The sequence below is a fragment of the Gobius niger genome (assembly GCF_951799975.1).
Source record: "Gobius niger genome assembly, chromosome: 5".
Classification (NCBI taxonomy): domain Eukaryota; kingdom Metazoa; phylum Chordata; class Actinopteri; order Gobiiformes; family Gobiidae; genus Gobius; species Gobius niger.
In genome coordinates, this window is record NC_136856.1 from 16,728,013 (window position 1) to 16,748,672 (window position 20,660).

Sequence of the window (20,660 nt, forward strand, 5' to 3'; positions counted from 1 at the left end):
TGGTGTTTTGGATAAATGTTTATTTTTCCCTAATAAAAGTTTCCCATCCAGTATGAATACCAACTATAGCCATGGTTCTCAGCTGCTCAATTGGTCAGAGTTAGAGATGGGTGCCTAAAACAATGTAACTTTATGAGGAAGTATTGCAGGCTATTTGGATATTACAGTATTATTATTATTATTATTATTATTATTATTATTATTATTATTATTATTATTATTATTATTATTATTATTATTTTATTATATTATATTAGTCTAAACCATAGGGCAAATAAAAGGGCTGCGAGCAACATAATATTTTGACTCTGTGGGATCTTCTTATTATGTATAAAAGATCCCACTATAAATGCATGTTTGGAAATACATGCGATTTTTGTATTAGTTTAGCAGTTTCAATCTTCTCTCCAATGTTAATGTTCTTCACAATAAACTGCAAACCTAAAAGCAACTTCACGACTTGATGTTTGCAGGTCAACTGTACTGTGTGACCTTTTGTGACTGCAATTCCCTTTGACATTGTGCATTGCTTTGTATATCTTCTCCCTATTTTACTGTGAAAAGCAAGCGTTTTGAGCCCAGATTGCTGTGGACGTGTTTAAATATACATGAGCAAGGGCTACATGCATTGGCTGGTGAACAGTTATCATCCGTGTCATGGGCTCTGTGGGTCTTTCATCAGCCTCTGTCGCTGAGCTGCAGCCTGCTCCTACTTCACTCCTGACTCGGTAATAAGGCATTCAAACTCACTCTGGCGCTTCTGCTGTTTTACTGCACCACTACTCTCATAGTAAAAGATCACTGTTTTGTCAGTGAAAGACGCCACTGTTGTCTGACTTGTGTTCATTGCTTGATTTGATTTACATACCTATATGACATGTGAGTTGCCCTTTAATATGTTTTCAAATCTGCCATTGCCAATTCATCACCCTGTTTGTGTGTCCCCTCCCCCTCCAACCCCCCAGAAACAGTTTTAAGACTAATTTTTCAGACTTTTCCCTCTTTGTTGACAGGTACATTTCTAATCCTAGTTGAACAAGCATATATCTGGCATTGACGTGTTGTGATTTATTGTCATATGTGACTCCTAATTTGTTTGGTTGTTACCTGGAGGATTAGCTGAGGCTGTCTCACTGCCAGCTTACATTATCAGGAGATCCTTTGTGCACTTTAATACATCTTTATTGTTTTCACCACATCACTCATAATGATGTGTAATTGACACATAATTGATGTCTTCTCTCCACACCTTATAGTGTGTTATAGTGTGTGCCTACTGTCAACAGTTTGCGAGGCTGGGTTTTTAGTTCTAATGGGAGGCATTATAAAACACATCTTTGACGCTCTTAGTTCAAAACAACAGGAGCGTAATTTTTCCCCCTCTTGCGTCTTCTTTCCTCTCCTCTAGACTCACAATTGGATTCGAATGCCATGCTTTTAGCGCTGGGGTTGTTTGATTATCGGCATACTGAGAGCTGCGCTGGGCTCTCCTCCTTTCATCACGCGTTAACCAGCTCCCCTGTCGTACTTTATGAGCGGTGATTTCTGTACCTCTCCGTTATGCAGGTAATTTCGGCTGCCTCTCCCATCGTCTGGTCTTAAAGATGTAGGTATTGCTTTTGACAAGCGAGCTCACCCCGCTTACCTGGGCTGTCGGGTATTCCTGGCCATATGCTAATGTGTATTACTCACAGAAAAAAGGAGATGCATCTACAGGTGTTTCCACAATGACAGGGATATTACACAGCCCAGCGGACCTCATTGACCTCAGGACGTCCCACTGGGGACAGGGTGAATGTGTTGCCACCGAGCTCTATATGCACTCTTTATTGTGTTGATATCGTCATGATGGGGCACACAGTGGCCTAATGTATGAATTACATGCTGGCACAAAGCTTCTATGATGGATAATGTTGTGTCGTTTTAAAGGACGGCCCCATCGCTGTCGAAAATAAATAGAGCTCGCCTTAGTTCCACCTCAGCTTCAGAGCTACATGCAGTCATTTATAGACCTTCTGCAGAGTATAGGCCGAATTTCACAATGGCCAAGATATGGTGCGCTGAAATATTCTGCTTGCAATTGTGTGTAATCCACAAAAAACGATGTATTCATTTCCATGGTTTCCCATTATGGATGTATATTCTTGGTCTTATCTCTCAAATCCCTGTCCCTGCAAGGAATTGCGATATTTCATCAATTATATGCCTTCTATAATAATATCTTAAAGCCTTTAATCAAACACATGATTGATTTTGGACGGCCATTTCTATTCTTTGTGATTTTGGTGGCTAAAGGTAACTGTTATAATGAGAAATGCTGTGAAGTGGGTCCAGGTTGGCAGTCATGTGTTGTTAGCTGCATCAAACGATGCACCTTCGTATGTCTTCTTGGACGAGTACCAAGCAGCAGGGTTAGCCTTTTGAAACTGGAGTACAAGGAGAAAACCCACATACTGTATAGATATTCTCAACTCATAAAGGTCCCTCATAGTAGCAGTTTTCCTATATAGTTGATTGGACTGTGTTGAATCTTTATCTAGCATCTTCTTGCTCTTATTGTCAAATGCACAACTGGTTAAACACTCAAGCTACTAGCAATTCAAGGACTTTGTTGACAGGCAGCATTTTTATACAGAATGGATGGGGAATATTAGATGGGCCTGAAGGTTGGGACAGAGAAACAGTTAAGTTTAGTGCATTGATCTTACTCAGCCAAGCCCATAGCAGTGAAAAGGCATGTTATTTAAAATTATTGTGGAAGTCATTGTATTTATTTGTTGAACTCAAATTTATTTTCACATTTCTTTGTTTGTTCAAACTACCGACCTGGTTTTGTTTTGTTGATGCTAAAATGCAGAGCTATTCATACACAGTCATAATGATGTCTCTCTCTCCCTAACACTGTTTTCCTGTTGCACTCACTAAGTAGAGGGCTTTGCATGATTGCCTGGTTGAGTGTTTCTCCTCGACGCTGCATAGCTATTGTCCACTTGTCGCTCCTTCATCTGCGTAATTGTATGCATGAAGTTTTTCGCCTGCAAATCCCAGCGGTTGGCAGGTCTCTGTACTGCACTTTCTCTTAAGCCATTTTATAAAGGGCTATTGGTTTTCCTTAAGCTGGCAACCATCATGAAAGATAACACAAAAAGGGAGCTAGGTAGGTCTATTTTTTATTGGATGAGAGAAGGCAGCATTTGTCCTCTCCCCGGCTGAAACAGATAGTGTAGCTGTGTTGAATAAAAGGAGATGCTTCTCTCTCTATCACACTCCATCAGCATTATTTACCAGACCTGCCAGTTGCTTTGTACGGCACCTCTCGCTGCCAAGTAGGCGACTGGCGTTGGACCAGGGGCTAGTGACAACAGGCTACAGTGGAAAGCAAGGAGAGAGCTGTGTGATGGAGCCAAGTCTATTCATTCCCCGCAGAGCCACAAAACTCGCTCTGCGCGGAGGGAAACACAGGGCTTTATGGACGCTTTTATCATATGCTTTTGGTAGAAATTACTTAAAGCAACACTCGGTATAGTATATTTGGATGTAAGATGATTCAAAAAGTGTTCAAGTGAAAGATAAAATACCCATCATTTAGAATTATTCTTCAGCACAAATGATAATTAGCATGTTTTTGTCTCTTACATATGAGAAAGCAAAAAAAGACATTACCTGTTGATATTACCGGTACATGATATAAGCAAAGGATTCCTCATCTCAAAGCAGATCTCTATTTCCATCTCCGATCGAATTCTGAGTGAAAAGTCAAAGTACGGTGTCACAGGAATGGCGGTCTATATTATACAGCGTACATGTCAGAAAGGTTATAATAAATGCATGTAGCGTTTGTCATCTGAAGCCAGTCTACCATCACTCACTAAACCTATGGAAACATCAGCACTCAGCGCTTGGAAAGAGAAAAGTGTTTTTTTTTTTTTTTTCAGTGCGTGTCACAGATGGTGGGAAAGCCTTTGTAATGCTAATATAATATCACACTGTGTCGGCCTAGCTCTGCCGTCCGCTCTGTGTATAAGCAGCATGGCGGTGGAGTGATTTACCAGTATGGAGAGAAAAAGACCTCCCTCGGCTCACAGTGAAAAGGCTGCGTGGTCCGTGGGTCCTGCGGCTCGGCCTGCTGCGAGCCGGTCCGCCTTGACTTTATTGATTCCGCTCCGACCAGCCCTGTACGCTGTTAATTAACTCTGTCTCAAAGCATTTGTCACATTGTGTGCAGCTTATGCAAAATAATATTACCAAAGGAATATAAGCATTAAATCAGCTGGAAATTGAGGGGATTTTCTGGGACTGATGTTTCCCGTTTAACACATAGGCTCAATGTAAACTCTTCTGTCTTTGAACTGATCAGTCAAATGCTGCTTATGACAATGATATTTTCATTCTAATCGATCTGTTGCATCAATGCCATCATTCTTTCACAATTCAATCACAATTGCTTGTTTATTCTACGAGTGAAGCACCTCTTAAATATGTGAAAATGTCTGAGTTTGGATCATGAACACAGCTTTGTCTGTCTCACCCACCTGGCTTCATTCGATGTTGTGGCTCTGCAGCTATTGTAACGCCACCTCCCAAAAAACAGCCAATTGCAGGCCACTTCCTCCAGGTTTAACCAATGACTTGTGCCTTCTTGTTGTGACAGAGAGTAAGTAGCAGGCTGAAAGGAGAGCATGATGTCTCTCTCTAGCAGCGCTACGTCACATTGTTGCCTATTCGGTTTCTATCGCTCATTCCCGGTATTTGAATCACAAGGGGGAGCATTTCATATCCGTGCTGAGAGAAGAAGGGGATCTTGTCTATCTGAAAGAGCATGCTGGATTAAGGGGGTTATTTCCCCAGAGGGGGGGATATCAGAGCGAGTGTCACTCAGGCAGTGCTGCGCTGCATGTTGCCAGGGAGCCCCTGCTCACTCCTTCTCTCCTCCCATTTCTCTGTCATCAAGTAATCGTGTGGTTTTTTGTCTTTGTTTTTGTTTTCTACATTTTCCTGGGTTTTCCTGTATTTATTTTCCTGTCTTCTGCACATCCTCTTCTTCTATGTCACTGGCATCTCATTGCAGTCCCTTGTTTTCCCCCTGCTGGTTCAATGCTGCTCTACAGGGAATAGAGAATTGCCGAGTTTGGAGAATGGTTGTTATTCCAATCACACCTCTGATGCAGCGGCGGTCCAGTAAAGTACAGAATAATTGGCAGGTTCCAGCGGCTCCAGACAGCCGCGCTATTGTAGTGTGTGTGCATGCATGTGTCTGAGTGCGATGAAAGCAGGCTGCTGCTGCTGCACCGTTCAGAGGTCATTCCATTAATTACTGCCTTTTGTATTGCATGTGTTTTCACACTCTCTCTTCTGACTTTGTGATGCTCTGTGTGTGGTGACAAATGGATGTGACAAATATTACATTTGCCAACAATAGTTAAGTGAAGCCTAATAATTATTTACATTTGGCTTGTCTCACTGCTGTTGTGCAAAATCCTTCTCATTATTTTCTCTGCTTGTTTATGAAAACGCCCTATGTCCTTATTTGCCAAAATATGACCGTTTTTTAAAGTTTAACACGAGAAATAGATGTTTGGTAAATACACACTCTCCTAATTAACGTGAGGTCACCTGAGGTCAGGGTGTGGAGGTCACAGTTCATGTGTTTCTGTGCACCAGGGAAAGGCCTGATGGAAGTCGCTGACTGATAGGACTCCAGGGTGAACAGTGAGACACATCAATGGAGCCACGCAGGGCAGCTAATCAAGCATGTGCTATAGGTTTGCACAGGGACAAGTGTCAAGGAAGTAAAGCAGGCCTATCTGTTGGCCAACACATTGACCCACACTCCTAATGAAACATGCCTCCCACAGGTACACTACTGCATTGATTAGCCACTGATGGTCACAGCCAGCACTGATACAGACTGCGAATTTTTTTCAGCTCCTGCCCTTTCACTAGGCAGGTCTGTTCATGTCACAGCTGTGGCATCTTGAATTAAAAATGGTTACTGTATGACACTGTCATTACATGTGCTGCCAGAGCCATAGGGACCATCATCACTTTTTCACCACTTGCCCTTTTACCCATGATCTAACACTTTTAAGGGTCTCTGATGTCATGGAAAAGTTCAAGATTAAGTCATGAGCACCCATGAACACAGTGTACACTTGGTAAATAACATAATGCACCCTGTTTGTGCACAGTCAGACATAAGCAGTGAAAGCCTGTTCACTTGTAAAGAGAAGGACTCACATGCACATTTGCTCAAGAATGAACAGAACACAGAAAAGCATTGGCCCTGAAAATTGCATAAATGTCAATTATTCTGGTGCTTATGCGAGCGACGTGAAACAAGTAGTGGTAATAAAAAATATTGATCGCCTTAGCCAATAATGTGTCTGACAGGCTTTGTTGTGGCAGAAGCAGGCATTGACGGAGTGCTGTTGCGAGCTTGTAAACCTGCAGGACATTATGTCACTGTATTAGCACTGATCACTGCAGCGTAATGGCCCCCCTGCCCCCACTGCCTCATTTAGATTCTGCAAAGCAAATGAAGCATAGTGCTAATAAATGGACCTGTTGAAAATATGATCATGGTAATTCAGTTGGCTGACCTTTTTCCATTCCGTAAAGATTATTTGACGTTGTGTCGGCCTCTCGAGTGCGTCAAAAGGGATGGTAGTTTTAGCTCCATGTTTCTTGGGGGTGGATGCTCTTTCTGTATTTATCAGCAGTTACTCATACATCAGCATCTTTTTAAACTGTAAGTGAGTGGGAGCACTGTTTGCAATATGTCTATGGTGAATATGCGTGCGCGCTGAACTGCTTGTATGCCTCATTAAAACACAGTCCGTTTCAAGACTGACCCTTCAAGAGCGGTGGGTGGACCAAATCCTGCTCTGTGCAAATGAATGTGGAAGTTTAGAGTGCTGCATGTGCTGCATGTGCTGCTGGGCTCACTTCTTTCACGTGCACCCGGGCAGTTTGGCCTGGGTGCATTGACTGCACTTGTCAGAGTGACTATGGATTTTAAATGCAGTGAGTGAATATCACCACAGTAACACAGTTATGCAAGGACATTTATGTTAAATAAGAAGCTTGCAGAATATATTAACATGGAGATTCACAGATTCACCGATGTTAAGTATAAAGTTAATATTATAATGAGCTTTGGACTTTGGCTCATGATGCTGCACTGGATAAAGGGCCATGGCAGGACTGCATACATTTAATCAAATTGTTTGAACAGTTTGAATGGTGGGAATAAAATATTCTCAAAAGCTGCAGTTATTTAGGCAGTAAAATATTCTTTCCAAACAAAATGTGCTGCTAATCCTTTCATTTAGACTTCTACCTACATATTCTGAAATGCGTGTGACTTTAAAACTTCAATATCATTGAAAATGATATTGAAAAAAAAGAAAGTGTGAAGTGCTTGTGAAACTTGTGAAGTGATTGCTTTTGCTGACATGCTCATATATCTGCACACAACAATGGTGAACAGATCTGGAACTCCTGCATCCTGGATTTCACAAATCTGAGCTTTTGCATGAATGAGGCAATTATACTGACTCCACCCACACAAGGTCTGTTCGCATTGTGAGGCGCAGTATTAATGCTTTGTGTGACTAAACGAACAGATCATTTGCCCTTGAAGATCCACCATTCAAAAATCCTTGTTGATCCCACCGTATCTGACTTTACTGCTATTATGCCATTGTTTCAATGTGACATCACCACATACAGTAAATTGTGTGGACTTCCATGTGCAATAAAAGGCATCGGGCTACATCCATACGTTACCCAGGTTGTGTCTCATTACCAGAAGAGCTGCGGCCCGGAGCTGCTTTCTCCCGCTCCATTGGGACAGCTGATGAGGCCTGACTGCGTGACCTTTAACGGCCTAATCAACTTTTAACACCTCGCCTACTGCCTGCCTTATTGTCCGTCTTCCCTCTGCCATTCACTCTCAGGGCCCGCGTATTGTTTTAGACAGAAGCCTGGTTTTAGAGCATCGGCATAGGCTGCACAACAAATATCACAATAGAAAGTGCAATCGGAATGGTTGTAAATAGAGAGTGTCAAATACTGCAATTAAGGCAGTTAAGAACACAGTTGACATTAGGTTTTCTAATCTTAAATCCTGTTGCAAAGACCTCTTCAAAATGTTCCCAAATACATGGGATTCTTGTGTTGGTTAAGCAATTCATATGTCAGTCCTCTCTCAAATACTCGTAAGGTTAATGCTGCTGATCGAATGGTTGATAATTGATTGACCAATAAAAAAATCTGCAATTACGGATTTTCCGTAAATGTACAGAATTACACCAATTTTTCCCATTTTATCTTGGGGTTAATAATGGGGTTTCTGCAAATTCATGGTTTTCAGCCATTTTTTCCTGCAATTTCCGCAATTTGAGCATGTTCTGCTCCGCAACTTGTCCTAATTCAGGAAAATTCTGCCTTCTGCAGTTATCCAGTTTTTCTATGGGATTGGGAATTTTGCCCATTCATTTGTATAGAATCCAGCCCATTCATTTTAATAGGACTGCAGCCATTCAGCAGTTCAGCGGTTTCAACAGTTTAACCAGTTTGTGCAATTTATAGGATTTATGCAAATTAACCAACTTATGCAATTTCGACAGTTTATGCAATTTCAGCATTTGCATGTGCAAATTCCGCAGTCAGACATTGCAAAAGTTTCTAGTTGTAATTGCAATATGATAAAAGGTAACTCAAACAGGTACAGGAAGAAATGTTTACTTCTAATGTCATTGTAATGTATACCATTGACTATGAGCATATAAGCTTTTTGCTTCAGCCTTGTCCTTTAGACTTCCCTTATCTGTGTAATTGTGTAAAATTATAAGAATGTGAGCTGCTCAAATAAACAAATAATTAAAAACAACAACAAAAGATGAGGCTCCTAGATAGGTTTGAAATGTGCACAGTATAAACTATAGCATAAGTTACATGCTGCTACGTCTAAACTTTGTACACTCAAAACATAAACAATGCCAGTGATAGTAAATGTGCCTCTTCACTCTTATTGCTTTACTGTTACAAAAGCAAAGCATTTGAAGATGACCTAAGTGTAGTCAAACCAAAACAGCAACGCGAGGATGAACTGATGAAAAGTTACGAGTCAGGTCTGAGCAGAGGCCAGCCTGCTCCCAGTAAAGACACTTGATGCTGTAGTATTTTACTGTATTATTGGATGAAATGTTATGCTGTGTCTTGATATGAAAACATAATTACAAATTTGATTGCAATCGTTTGTCAGAAAAATCACAGATAGATATTTTTTCCCCAGAAGCTTGCAGCCCTAATCTTTGACGGCACACGTATAAACAGAGCACAATTGTACGCTCACACACAGCAGCTGCAGTCTTTAAGGCACATCATTATTATCTTCCACTGCCTCCCCGCTCCCTCCTGACCTTCCCTTTTCTTCTCTTCTTCTAATTCTGATTTTGACTTATGCAAATACAAACTGAAACATGCCAGTAGCTGCAGTCGTAGCGCACACTGCGGTAGGTTTCTCAGCCAGCACCCAGCTTGCTTTACTCCCAAAACAGTGCCGCGATACAGCTTTGTAAAATAAATGAAACTACATTGGATGAGACGGAGTAAATCTTGGCTTGCTGAGGCTGGGCTTTGTTTTCTTTCCGGGTGACATGTTTGGCATTTAATGGAAGCAGTTAACCTGAAGAAATTGTCCTTTTGTAAATTACAGCAACTGATGCATTAACATGAGGACGTTTAACATGACCTTAAAGAAAGCGTAACGCAGTCTTATGACTTCATTTAGATGGTTTTGAGCAGTAAATGTCAATACGGTGCATTGGCAGAGGTATTTACTATTATATTAAGTGTCGATTACATCTGGTGATATAGATAAAACTAAAAACAGTAACAATATTAAAACTAGAAATGCAATGGCTGCGATTGACTGCGGAATTGCGGGAAGCGAATGCAGAAATTGCATAAAGTTTCAAATTGCATGAATTGCTTAATTTGCATAATCTAATTTGCATAAACTGGTAAATGCATAAAATGTCATGTTGCATAAACTGTATAAACTGCAAGTGGTAAAATGCATGAATGGGTTAATTTGCATAAATTATGTAAATTGCATAAACTCTTTAAAATTCATAAATCCTAAATGGCATAGACTCTTAAGTTGCATAAACGGTTTAAAATGCATAAAGTGGTTACTTTGCATAAATTATTAATATTGCATAAACTTTTATATTCCATAAACTGGTCAAACTGTTGAAATGGCCTCAGTGCTTGATTGGCAGAAGCTGCACAAATGGCTGAAAGTCCTGGAGTCTCCCCATTGGCTGGATTCCCCCATACACACCAATGCAAACATTTCAAACTCCTGTATAAAAAAACTGGAAATCTGCAGAAGGCCAATTTTTTCTCAAAACCCACAAGTTGCAGAAGCTGAACATGCACAAAGTGCAGAAATTGCAGAAAATGCAGAAAAAAGTGCAGAAAAGCATGGATTTGCGGCAGCCCCATTATAAGTCAATGGGAAAAATCTCTGACATTTCGGCCGATTGCGGAAAAACCGTAAGTTGCAGAAGTCCCAAAAGTAATAGCACCCTTCTCCTCAACATGCGGAACGTTTTGATGCATAACTTGCATAAATTGCACAAAGCATGAAGGTGCTGAAAGCTCTAGAAAATCGGGAAAAAGATGGAAGAGGAATAATAATAAAGAACATGAAAACCAATAATTGACTGCGGAAGAATTCCGCAGTCAATCAATAAGTGTAGGGTTGCATGGATTAAAGTATAGTTTATGTTCATTTTGTTTACATAATATTTGCACATGCAGATATTAAAGAAAGTGACAAGTACAATGGGAGCCAGACTAAAATGTAAAACATCTGATACTGATTTAAATACTAAGCTCATTCATTATCGCAGTAAGGAACATAAGTAGCGTGTTTAGTGACGACTTAGTGTAGTCCAAGTCCATTTGTTTGATCGTTGTCTTAAATGTATGACAATTACAGATTTGGACTAAAATTGGGTCATGTATCTGTATTGAGTGTTCATTGACAATTTATTTTAATTTAAACAATTACAATACTCATTTGTGCCTATTGAATTGATTTTTGTCTGCATAACGGGTTACAGTTATACTAATTGTTTTGAGAATCTGAAATAATCAGTTCCAATACATGCGTTTTAGTATCGATAAATATCAGAGAACCATTACTTTAATGACTCTTGTGAAAAGCTCTACCGTAAGTGTGACTGCTGATGCACCACTGCACTGCTAAAAGTCCGCCTTTTTCTCTTCTATTTGATACTTTTATTTTATTATTTTATACGGTTACTTTTACGCAGTGCTTCCATGAGGTTGGATGAGCCATTTAAACCAGTGGCAGTTCTTGTCAGAATACAGTTTACATCAGCACAAAGCGTGCTCCAGATGTATTTTTCTATGTAGAAGGCTTGTTGAGCCCTGAGGTCTCAGCCCAAAGGTTTGAGTGTGCACTCTTGAAATGCAGCTTGATAAAATAAAATTACAATGCAAGGTCTACTTGTCTTCACATTCATGACCTTCTTCTGTCGATGGAGCTTTGTACACATTGAACATGTTGCTCTGCAGGTAATCCATTAGTGGTATCTGTATATCTGCAAATTGAACATTATTGTTCACAAGAATAGCTGTTTTATGTTGCTATGATGCAAAGCAAGCATTGTGTTTAAAAGGCCTATGCCTATTTTTTATTTTGTTTGTTAACAACAGCGAAGTGTACAAACATATTTCCAACATTTCAAACGCATTTGTTACATTACAATTCTGCACAAGGCTACGTTTTTAACTTCAAGGCCACTTTTCAGGTTTACTGTCACAGTAATTCTAACTAAAACTTGCTGGCAAGCTCACTATCGACAAAATGCTTTATAATTAAACGTACCGTCTATTTTCTGCAAACAACTGCATATTCAATATACTAGAGGAGGGTAAAACAAATTTAATTTAACTACAAATCAGGTACAGGAGCTCATAAAGGCATATTTATATTCAGAGACAAAACTTATTAGGTTGTTTAAGTATAGACTGCTCGAGTCCTGACAAGAACCAGGAAATACGAGCATATTAGTCCAGCGCTCCGGTCTCTGCACTGGCTTCCTGTCACTCAGAGAATAGACTTTAAAACAGCTCTGCTTGTGTACAAGTCTTTTCATGGTTTAGCACCAAAGTACATCTCTGACATGTTAGAGCCGTATGAACCATCTCGGGCCCTGAGAACTTCAGGGAGGGGTCTCCTGGTGGTTCCCAGAGTCAGTAATAAACACTGTGAGGCTGCGTTTCAGTTTCATGCAGCTAAAATCTGGAACAGTCTTCATGAGGGTGTGAGACAGGCCTCAACTCTGACGGTGTTCAAATCCAGGCTGAAAACAGTTCTTTTTACCCATGCATATGACTGAAAGTATTTTATCTGCACTCTCGCCTTTTACTGTAATGGATTAATTTTATGTTGATGTTTTTATTGATTCTATTTGTTTTCTTGTATTTATGCAACTGTGAAGCACCTTGAATTGCCTTGTGTATGAATTGTGCTCTACAAATAAACTTGCCTTGCCTTGCCTTGCCTAGACGACAGCCTAATTTTGGTGATTGATGGAAACCCCTGTATGACTGAGAGTTTACACAAACATTTGATTAATTCTTTTAAATTCATGTCACATTATAATGCATTTATTGTCAGTTTCACCTATAGAGCTGGATACTGAACCAGTGCTTTAAAGACACGTGGTTTACAACAGCATGATGGAGGAAGCTTAAAGGAATAGTCCACCGTTTTTCCATACTGAGATATGCTCTTAGCTTAGACGAGGTGATTCGTACCCATCTGGTCTTTGTGTGTTTGCTCAGTCACGCAAAAAGACCAAAGATGTTGTTCACTCGTCTAAGCTAAGGTAAGAGCATATCTCTGTATGGAAAAATATTCCTTTAAGTCTGCTGGACCTGGCCCGTAGAGTCTGGAGCGTCCTGACGGCTGCCCACTGAAGAGACTGGGATGGGTGCATGAGGCTCTCCGGGTGAGATGGGTAAATGGAGGCGGTCACCTGGTCTCAACTATAGAGTTTCTGTGAGCTTCCTATGGAATCAACTTCAGTGTTTTATTAGTTACTCTGAAATAAACATGGTGCATAGCTGTCGTCTATCACTTGGATGCACAGTCGAGGTGCATCATAGACATTTTTAGTCTTCTCTAAAGTGACGATAGTAATTAATAACCAATCCACCCACCTGTTAGAGACTTTGATGAAACTCTCATCCGTTCCCTCCAGTCTATACTGTGCCGTCTGTCAACCTAGGATAGGTTAACTATTTATAGTCACGCATACGTGCAAACCCTGAAAACACCAGTATGAAGAGGGGAGATACAACATTGTCGCTATAGAAACCTCACAGTACTGCACTTTCTAATAGAAGTTTCATCCCGTCTGTGTTTAGTTTGAGATAATATAATGAACGCTTAGAAAAAGGAATTAATTTTGCTCCAGAAAAATGTTCTTTCAAAGTTTTTTCATAAAAGCATTGTAATTTTATACATATTCTCACAGGCATTGTTGCTCAGAGTGGACCACATGTAATAATTTGTTTCTTCAGTAAATCAGTGAGTTTATACGTCCTTGCAATGATTGAGAGCGTTGCTTTGTATTAGCCAGACTGCTGTGTGCGCTTAAATCATTTCCAACTGCACAACAGCCTGGGGACCATGGCCAAAAATCTTCACATGGATTTAGGGACCAAGCACAGAACGAGGAGGGACGGCAAGACGATGATGCGCTATTCGACATACGGAAGCTTGTAGTTTGTTTGGGGATGTATTTAAAAAAAAGTTTATTTACGGATCCAACGCGACAGCAGCAGACGCGACGCCATCTTTCGATCAAGATTTAGGCCGTGTTCTAAATCGTTTAGCTCGAAAGTTTACAGCGGGTACGTCACACGTCATCTGATACGATGATACGATTGGCTATGGCTTGTGATAGACATTCGTAGTGCCCAATAAATGGCTATAGATACAGACGGCATCTCTGGAATCGCCCATATGTGGTCATGTTTGAAAACAGTTAAAGGAGAAAACAATTTGGAGAAAAATCAAAACTTTTTTTAATTATTCAAAAACTACTTTAAAATACGCTGAAATAGGAATGTAGTTTTCCACTAAATAAAGATATAAACAAAGACATGGAGAGGAGCCGAGTGGTTCAACAGTCCATAAATACATAAATAACGGAGAGTGCTAACTTGATGCTTCATGTTAGCATCGCGCTAATGCTAACAGTTAGCTAGCACTAGCTACAACTGCCGGTTTTCCACTTCCACTGAACAATCTGCTTTGAGAAAATATCCATATGGGCTCGATTTACACTTGACTTTATTTATGTGTGGCAAATAAGTTCATATTCCACCAGAATATGTCTGAAAAGAGTGGAAAATTGTGTTTCCCAAAAGATTCTATTTTCCCCCTCGGCAAAGCCACGCCCCCTTCTATGACGAGATGCCGTCTGTATCTATGGACAATCGTAAACCACACCTCTCCTACGAGAAAATAAATTGGTGGTCCTAAATATCACTTGTGATTTTAGTCTGGCGTTAGTATTATTGTATTATAATAACTGCAGCTACAAATTCAACTTCATTTTAAAGTTCTACATGATCTTCCCATTTGCCAGTGTTATCTCTTGCGTATGTCACAGAACAAACATTCAAATGATGTCTTGGTCATTTTGAAATAATGCTGTTATGTGTGTGTGTATGTGTGTGCGTGCGTGCGTGCGTGCGTGTGTGTGTGCGTGCGTGCGTGTGTGTGTGTGTAGTCTAAATAAATTGATTTTGCCAATAGTTACAAGCCATAATCCAAGAAGAGAACAACCTTCGCCTGGTACAGTTTATTGTAAACTGCAGTTTCTAACCTGCCAGTGCCTGTGAGCTAACAGCATCCTAATCGTTTACATCACCTCTGCTGGTTTGCGCGGGGCTGATAAAAATCCAGCTCTAATCCCGATCCGCAGTGAATCTCCACCTATCAGACGCTTCCTGGGCTCTTAAGCAGCGCGTGATTGACAATGATTATCTGGAGTGGATAGCGTATCTCGGCGATCGGTGTGGGGCCATGTCGGGGATTTCAGGTGAGGGGTTGGGATCAAATACAGAGGCAAACAGCTGACAGAAGATGCAGGGCAGAGCGCAGCCGGAAGAGGCATCCTGAATTAAGATGTACGGATAGGGGGTTTGGTTTGTCTGCTTGTGAAACAGAATTGTTGAAAGGATTCTCGGCTCCATGACAAGGTTGTGTTGGTATTGGCTTGTTGCTTTTGTGCCATATTGTGAAATATGGCCTTGCTCGAGGGAATAAGGCTGAAAGATAAAATCATCAAATCACAAAGGCTGCAATTATTATTATTTTTTGGCCACTTAACTTTACTCTAAATGTCAATGCTTCTAACGTCTTTCTTTATTTGTTGTTAAGAGAGCACACAACATAATTTTGATAACTTGATTAAGGTCAATAATGGTGATGATTTTTTTTTTTCAATCTCTTTTTCCCGTTAAAATGATTGCAGGTTAAAATAGAATACTACCGAGCTTAATTGGTTTGAGTACGTCTTTAACATTGCGAGATTGGAATAACAATAGATAAGTCCAAAGTGCTTTTTTCCCCCCATCTCTCTCTCATTGCTTCGCTCTCAGATATTCACCAAAGGATGAAAGATTTCCATGGAAGTTGTGAGTATGTGAAGTGTAGGTGCACGCTTTATCTGGTCGACTCGCGCTTGGGAGGTGGGCTGGATGTGTCAGGCCCTCGGAGAAGGAGAGCGGTGACATATCAGCAGTGAGGATGCCTGTTGACCTTCACCACAACAATGCTCCTGTTTGTGAGAGAGAGAGACAGAGAGAGGAGGGGGGGGGGGACAAGGGGACAAGGGGGAAAACCTAATTCACGCAAAGACCAGAAAAGCATCAGCAAAAATAATAGATGAGATTTGACTCGCAAACAAGACGAATAAAGGGTAGGTGTATTTTGGGGACATGCAAAGCGGAGACCCAAATAAAAACTGACATTAAGAACATTTGGACTTTATTGCACCATAGCAAATTTAAGTTGGTCAGACCCCCTCCCAACTAAATCCTACTGCATCCTGAATGTGTGAGTCCCATGTGTGTTCATTAACATGGACTGTCCCCACAAATCAACAATTTCACCAAACCAAATAAGTAAGACGATTTGAAATGTGCTGTATTTTATTATTGTTCTAGTACTATTGTTTATCTTGAACCTCTACTCTTGTCTGAACTGTTGGGACTGACACACAGTGACTGTGATGTGTTTGTGAAATGTTCTGAGGTTTGCTACAAATGCATTGCCCTTTTGGATCAATACAGTTTTCTGAATCTAAAACCAAATGGAGGTAGCTATACCATAAACTCTTGACAAATGTTTTATCTCCCATTTTATCTTCAATGCATGAATCCTTTTACTGTCCTGCTGTCTTTTTGCTTATTCTAACAGCAGTGCCATCATCTACTGGCACTGATGATGGCACTGGCTCTGTAACCATAAACTTGTGCTGAAAAGTTGAGTCACCATTTTCGACTGTTGTCTGTTTAGATCAGCCCTTGTCCCTGTGGAGCTCTGCCCTCTCTGAGAGCTCCTCTGCTGGGTATCCGCTGACGTTTTGTCCCTAGTTCCTTCGACACACAATGGGCCTTTTGTATAAACATGTATGCTCTGAAGTAGCTGCAGTGCAGCAGTGCACCTTGATTTGTATTTTTTTCTGCAATTACAGCCAATCCCACTCCAGCTATCGCTCTTCACTGGGGAGAATTGCAATCAAATCGAGGGGTATTGCAGGAGGGGGGGAAAATAACGACCTGGGAAAAAGGCTTGCAGGAATTAGATTGTGGCTGCTGATAAGTTCCATATAGAGCTTTGTAAACATGTTCTTATCTTGTTATCCAGCTTGCACATTAACACATTGAGGAGATGCGGAGTGGAGAGGGGAGGTTTGAAAAAGGCAGAAATCAAATCCTAATCACTCTGTGCGCCCCCCACTGTTTTTCTGTACTTCTACTGTATGTGCGCGCAAAAACGACCCCAATGAATTGGCAGGAACAATAGCGGGTCAGAAGGGTATAGCCGTCATTTTTCAACACCTGCAATGCCAAAGCCTCGAGAACTGATTGTGCTGTAATTACATGGCTCTTAATACACCGGTGTTTAAACAGTGGTTTTCTCAAGCGGATATGAATGCTTGTGCCCTCTGTGAAGGAACAATGATGCACACACGAATCGAGATCAGTACAATCAGTCAGAGGTGGGGGATAAAGAGTCACTTTTACTTTAAATTAACAATGCAAGGTCTCAGTGCTATGTGCACAGAATTACAGTTAGGTTAATTATTCATCCACTCATGGTAAGCTTCATCAATGTCAAGTAGTGTTGATCAAGGAAAAGCTCCCTACTATTTTTAAAGTCCATACAACATCACTTTGTTCCATCAGCCATCACCCTTCTCTGTAAATGACCTCACAGATTTACTTGAAATGCTTTTTGTTTGTTGTGTATCTTTTTGTGATTTTATAATGTCTTTATCGATCTTTATTGGTCTCGTTCTGATACTTCCAGGCTTCAAATTGCTTTCACAACAATTTATATTGCCCACTACATCCAACTTCACAGTAGTTATTGCTTTTAGTCTTATTCAAACGGCTTCATTCTTTGCAGTAGAGAACGGGCTCTTGTATTATCTGCTGGCAATGGTTGTATTTTGTTGTCATGGAAAACAGTGCTGAATGACTTTTTAAAATTTTTATAATACATTACACTGAAGGTTGTTCCTCAATCTCTGGACTGATGCCCTTGTAACTTGAATACAGGACATATACTATTTTTTGTTCTCTATATGTGTGTGTGTAAAGACTTGGGAGAAAATATATCTATAATGTTGTGTGAATTAAATACATTTTGAAGTATCAGCGGTGGCTGGCAGTCAGGAGTTTTGATTCTCTCTCGGGTGTGGGATGCAGCAGATGCACCGTTGATGCCCGTGGATGCTGATGCTGTGGATACGCAGCCCTGGGGCTTCTGTTCAGCACACATACATTTGGCCGTAAACAATCTGGGATGCACTGGCAGCTCTGGCCGCTGAGGTTTTGGCCCTCTGTAGTCTGACCATCACTGCTGCTGTGTGGACATGCACCGCTCAGCAGCAAGATTTAATGGGCTGCCCCAGTGAGAGGAATCTTGTATTTCGGAAAAATAAATAAATAACAGGACTCATCTGGGTCACTTGGGTCAGGAGGAACTAAACTAAATTCAACCGGCTTTGTCGGAGAGAACATTGGGATGTGATTTTATATGTTTGTCGGGGCCAAAGAAATGTTTTGGAATATCTTATTTGTGCTTTTTTGTGAGATGTCCAGTTATCTCGTCTTTCTTTAGTGCTGTACAGAGTGCTGTGACATACAGTATGGGGTGTGCACGTCCATGATTTTCATTCCAAATGGAAGCATCAACTTTCCAGTTTTAGTGTAAAAACTAATGATTTTAAAACGTGTTATATATTTATATATACATATATATATATATATATATATAATATATTTATTTTGACATGCATCAGTGTTTTACATTTTAAAACCAATTGGTTTTGTATATGTTTGTGCCACTATCCCCAAAATTCTTTGCGGCAGTGGCGGCACAATCCCAAGCTCTACTTTGTTGGAGACAGTCTGATCATTGCATGTTCAAAAGAAAAAGATTCCTTTTGCTCCTGTGACCTCATAGCCGTCTCTCTCAGCGTGTCCGTGTTGGGGTGAAGCTCAGGTGGAGATTAGGGCTTTGGCGCTACAGGCCTCTTGTACCTGCTGCACACATGAGCACATCTAACGCCTCATAAGGTAATTACCCACTGATCCGACCGCGTGTGCCAGTGTAACCTAAAGCGGGGTGCCCGTCAGGTAGCTCTGCTCTGCGGTCAGTGAGCAGCTAATGACATTTACAAGGAAATGGCATGAAAGAACAGCAGATGTTTGGTATAGTGAGTTGCGCTACCTTTGTCTTATTGTCTGTCTTAATCTCCTCGCTGCTCACCCTTTTCCGCGACACAAGCTCAGGTTATTAGATCCCCTCCCTGCCTCGTTTGTCATCTCTCGGCTCCACCAACCCCTCCCTGAGAAGGAGCTGAGGACAGGACGAAGAGAAAACAATATACAGTAGGTAACCTAGAGGCCAAGCACAAGTCTGTTTATAAAGCCATATGTGTCCTAATCCAGGGCCACAGGGGGTCACAAACCACGTTACTCATTGTGGCAGTCCCCAAGCCTGTGTGAACGAGCGCTCGACAGTAAACCCAGGTTAAACAAGGGCATGCAAGGCTGTCTCCATTGTTGTATTAACACTTTTCTCGTAAATTGCAGAACTTGAAATACCTCATTATTAATTACTCGTTATTAATAAAGTTCGTCGATGTTTGAGTTATTTTCTTGACGCTACAGCTGAATGGCATTATTTAATTACAACAAACAATAGCTTGGAGCCACCTATGTGAGGTTTGCACAGGTTAGCAACACGTGCTATAAATGTGTAACGAAGCTTAAAATAGGGCATTGTAACCTACAGTTGCTATAGAGATCTCATTATGCAGATGCTCGGTAAAGTTTCAGTTGATCCTAAGATGCAGATATGTCATTTGCAACAATTAGCAGATGAAAGTGGATGTCTTTGGTCTGTGCACATATAAGGTTTGATCCAAAAAAAGCAAAAAGTAAAAAAGTTATTTGAATGTGTCCTATGCGTTATCAGTGCCACTGGGGGCAGTGGTTGACCACAGTGCAGGTGTCTGGGATCCGTCTACAAATTGTGAGCTGTTGGTTCATGGTCAGGAGTTCCTAGGCTGGAGGATTAGCCTATTGTGCACGTTTTGTGTTGCTTAGGGAAACTGGAGCACAGGGAGAACGTGCAAACTCCACAGCATTACGGAATTAGAGGTGAATAAGTTTTGATTCAGTGGTGCCAGTTTTTTTTTCTCTTTTTGCATATTGTCCAGCAGTTATAACAAACTACATTATGACCACCATCCACTTGTTATATCTGGACAGTGGATATTAATAATGTGTTAACTTCTTCTCCCTCTGCCTTCAACAGGTGAAACAGTCAAAATGATGCGTAGGAAGAGCAGCTCCAGCCTGTATTGATGGATGTGTTAACAGACAGCAGTCTCACATTGATCGTGAAGACGTCCAAACCCCAGACTGCTAACTCTGCACAAATCACAGGTAAAAACCCCTTTTCTGTAGCACATACAAAGGATTATACTAAAATAACACTGGGTGAAATTACAGTTCATATTAAATGCTCTGTCAGCCCGTGCTTTGAAAGATAAATAGCAATAGAACTCATGGCAGAACTTTTAATTAATGTTTTATCTTCAGGTTTAAGCTCTTGAAAAAGATTATCAAGGACGTGAAATGCATGACTACTTTTAAAAAGAAAAATGAAGACAAAAAAGAAAATCTTTCAGACCTATTGCTATTGTCACTTTGGATGTATCTCTTGACTTTTAAGTGTGACATCCCTTCAATGCTTTATTACCTGAATCCTCCCACTTTACAGTTGGTTTCTGTTG

The 20,660-nt window shown here is 40.7% G+C and overlaps 1 protein-coding gene across 1 annotated transcript in view; it reads left to right on the plus strand.

Annotated features, from left to right (window-relative positions):
- nexmifb (neurite extension and migration factor b) overlaps positions 1-20,660 on the plus strand; it is a 55,666-nt gene that overhangs the window by 26,759 nt on the left and 8,247 nt on the right. The window contains exon 2 of the mRNA XM_079557341.1: positions 20,180-20,310. Coding sequence (XP_079413467.1) covers positions 20,229-20,310 — 82 coding nt within the window. The 5' untranslated portion in view covers positions 20,180-20,228. The remainder of the gene's footprint in view (positions 1-20,179; positions 20,311-20,660) is intronic.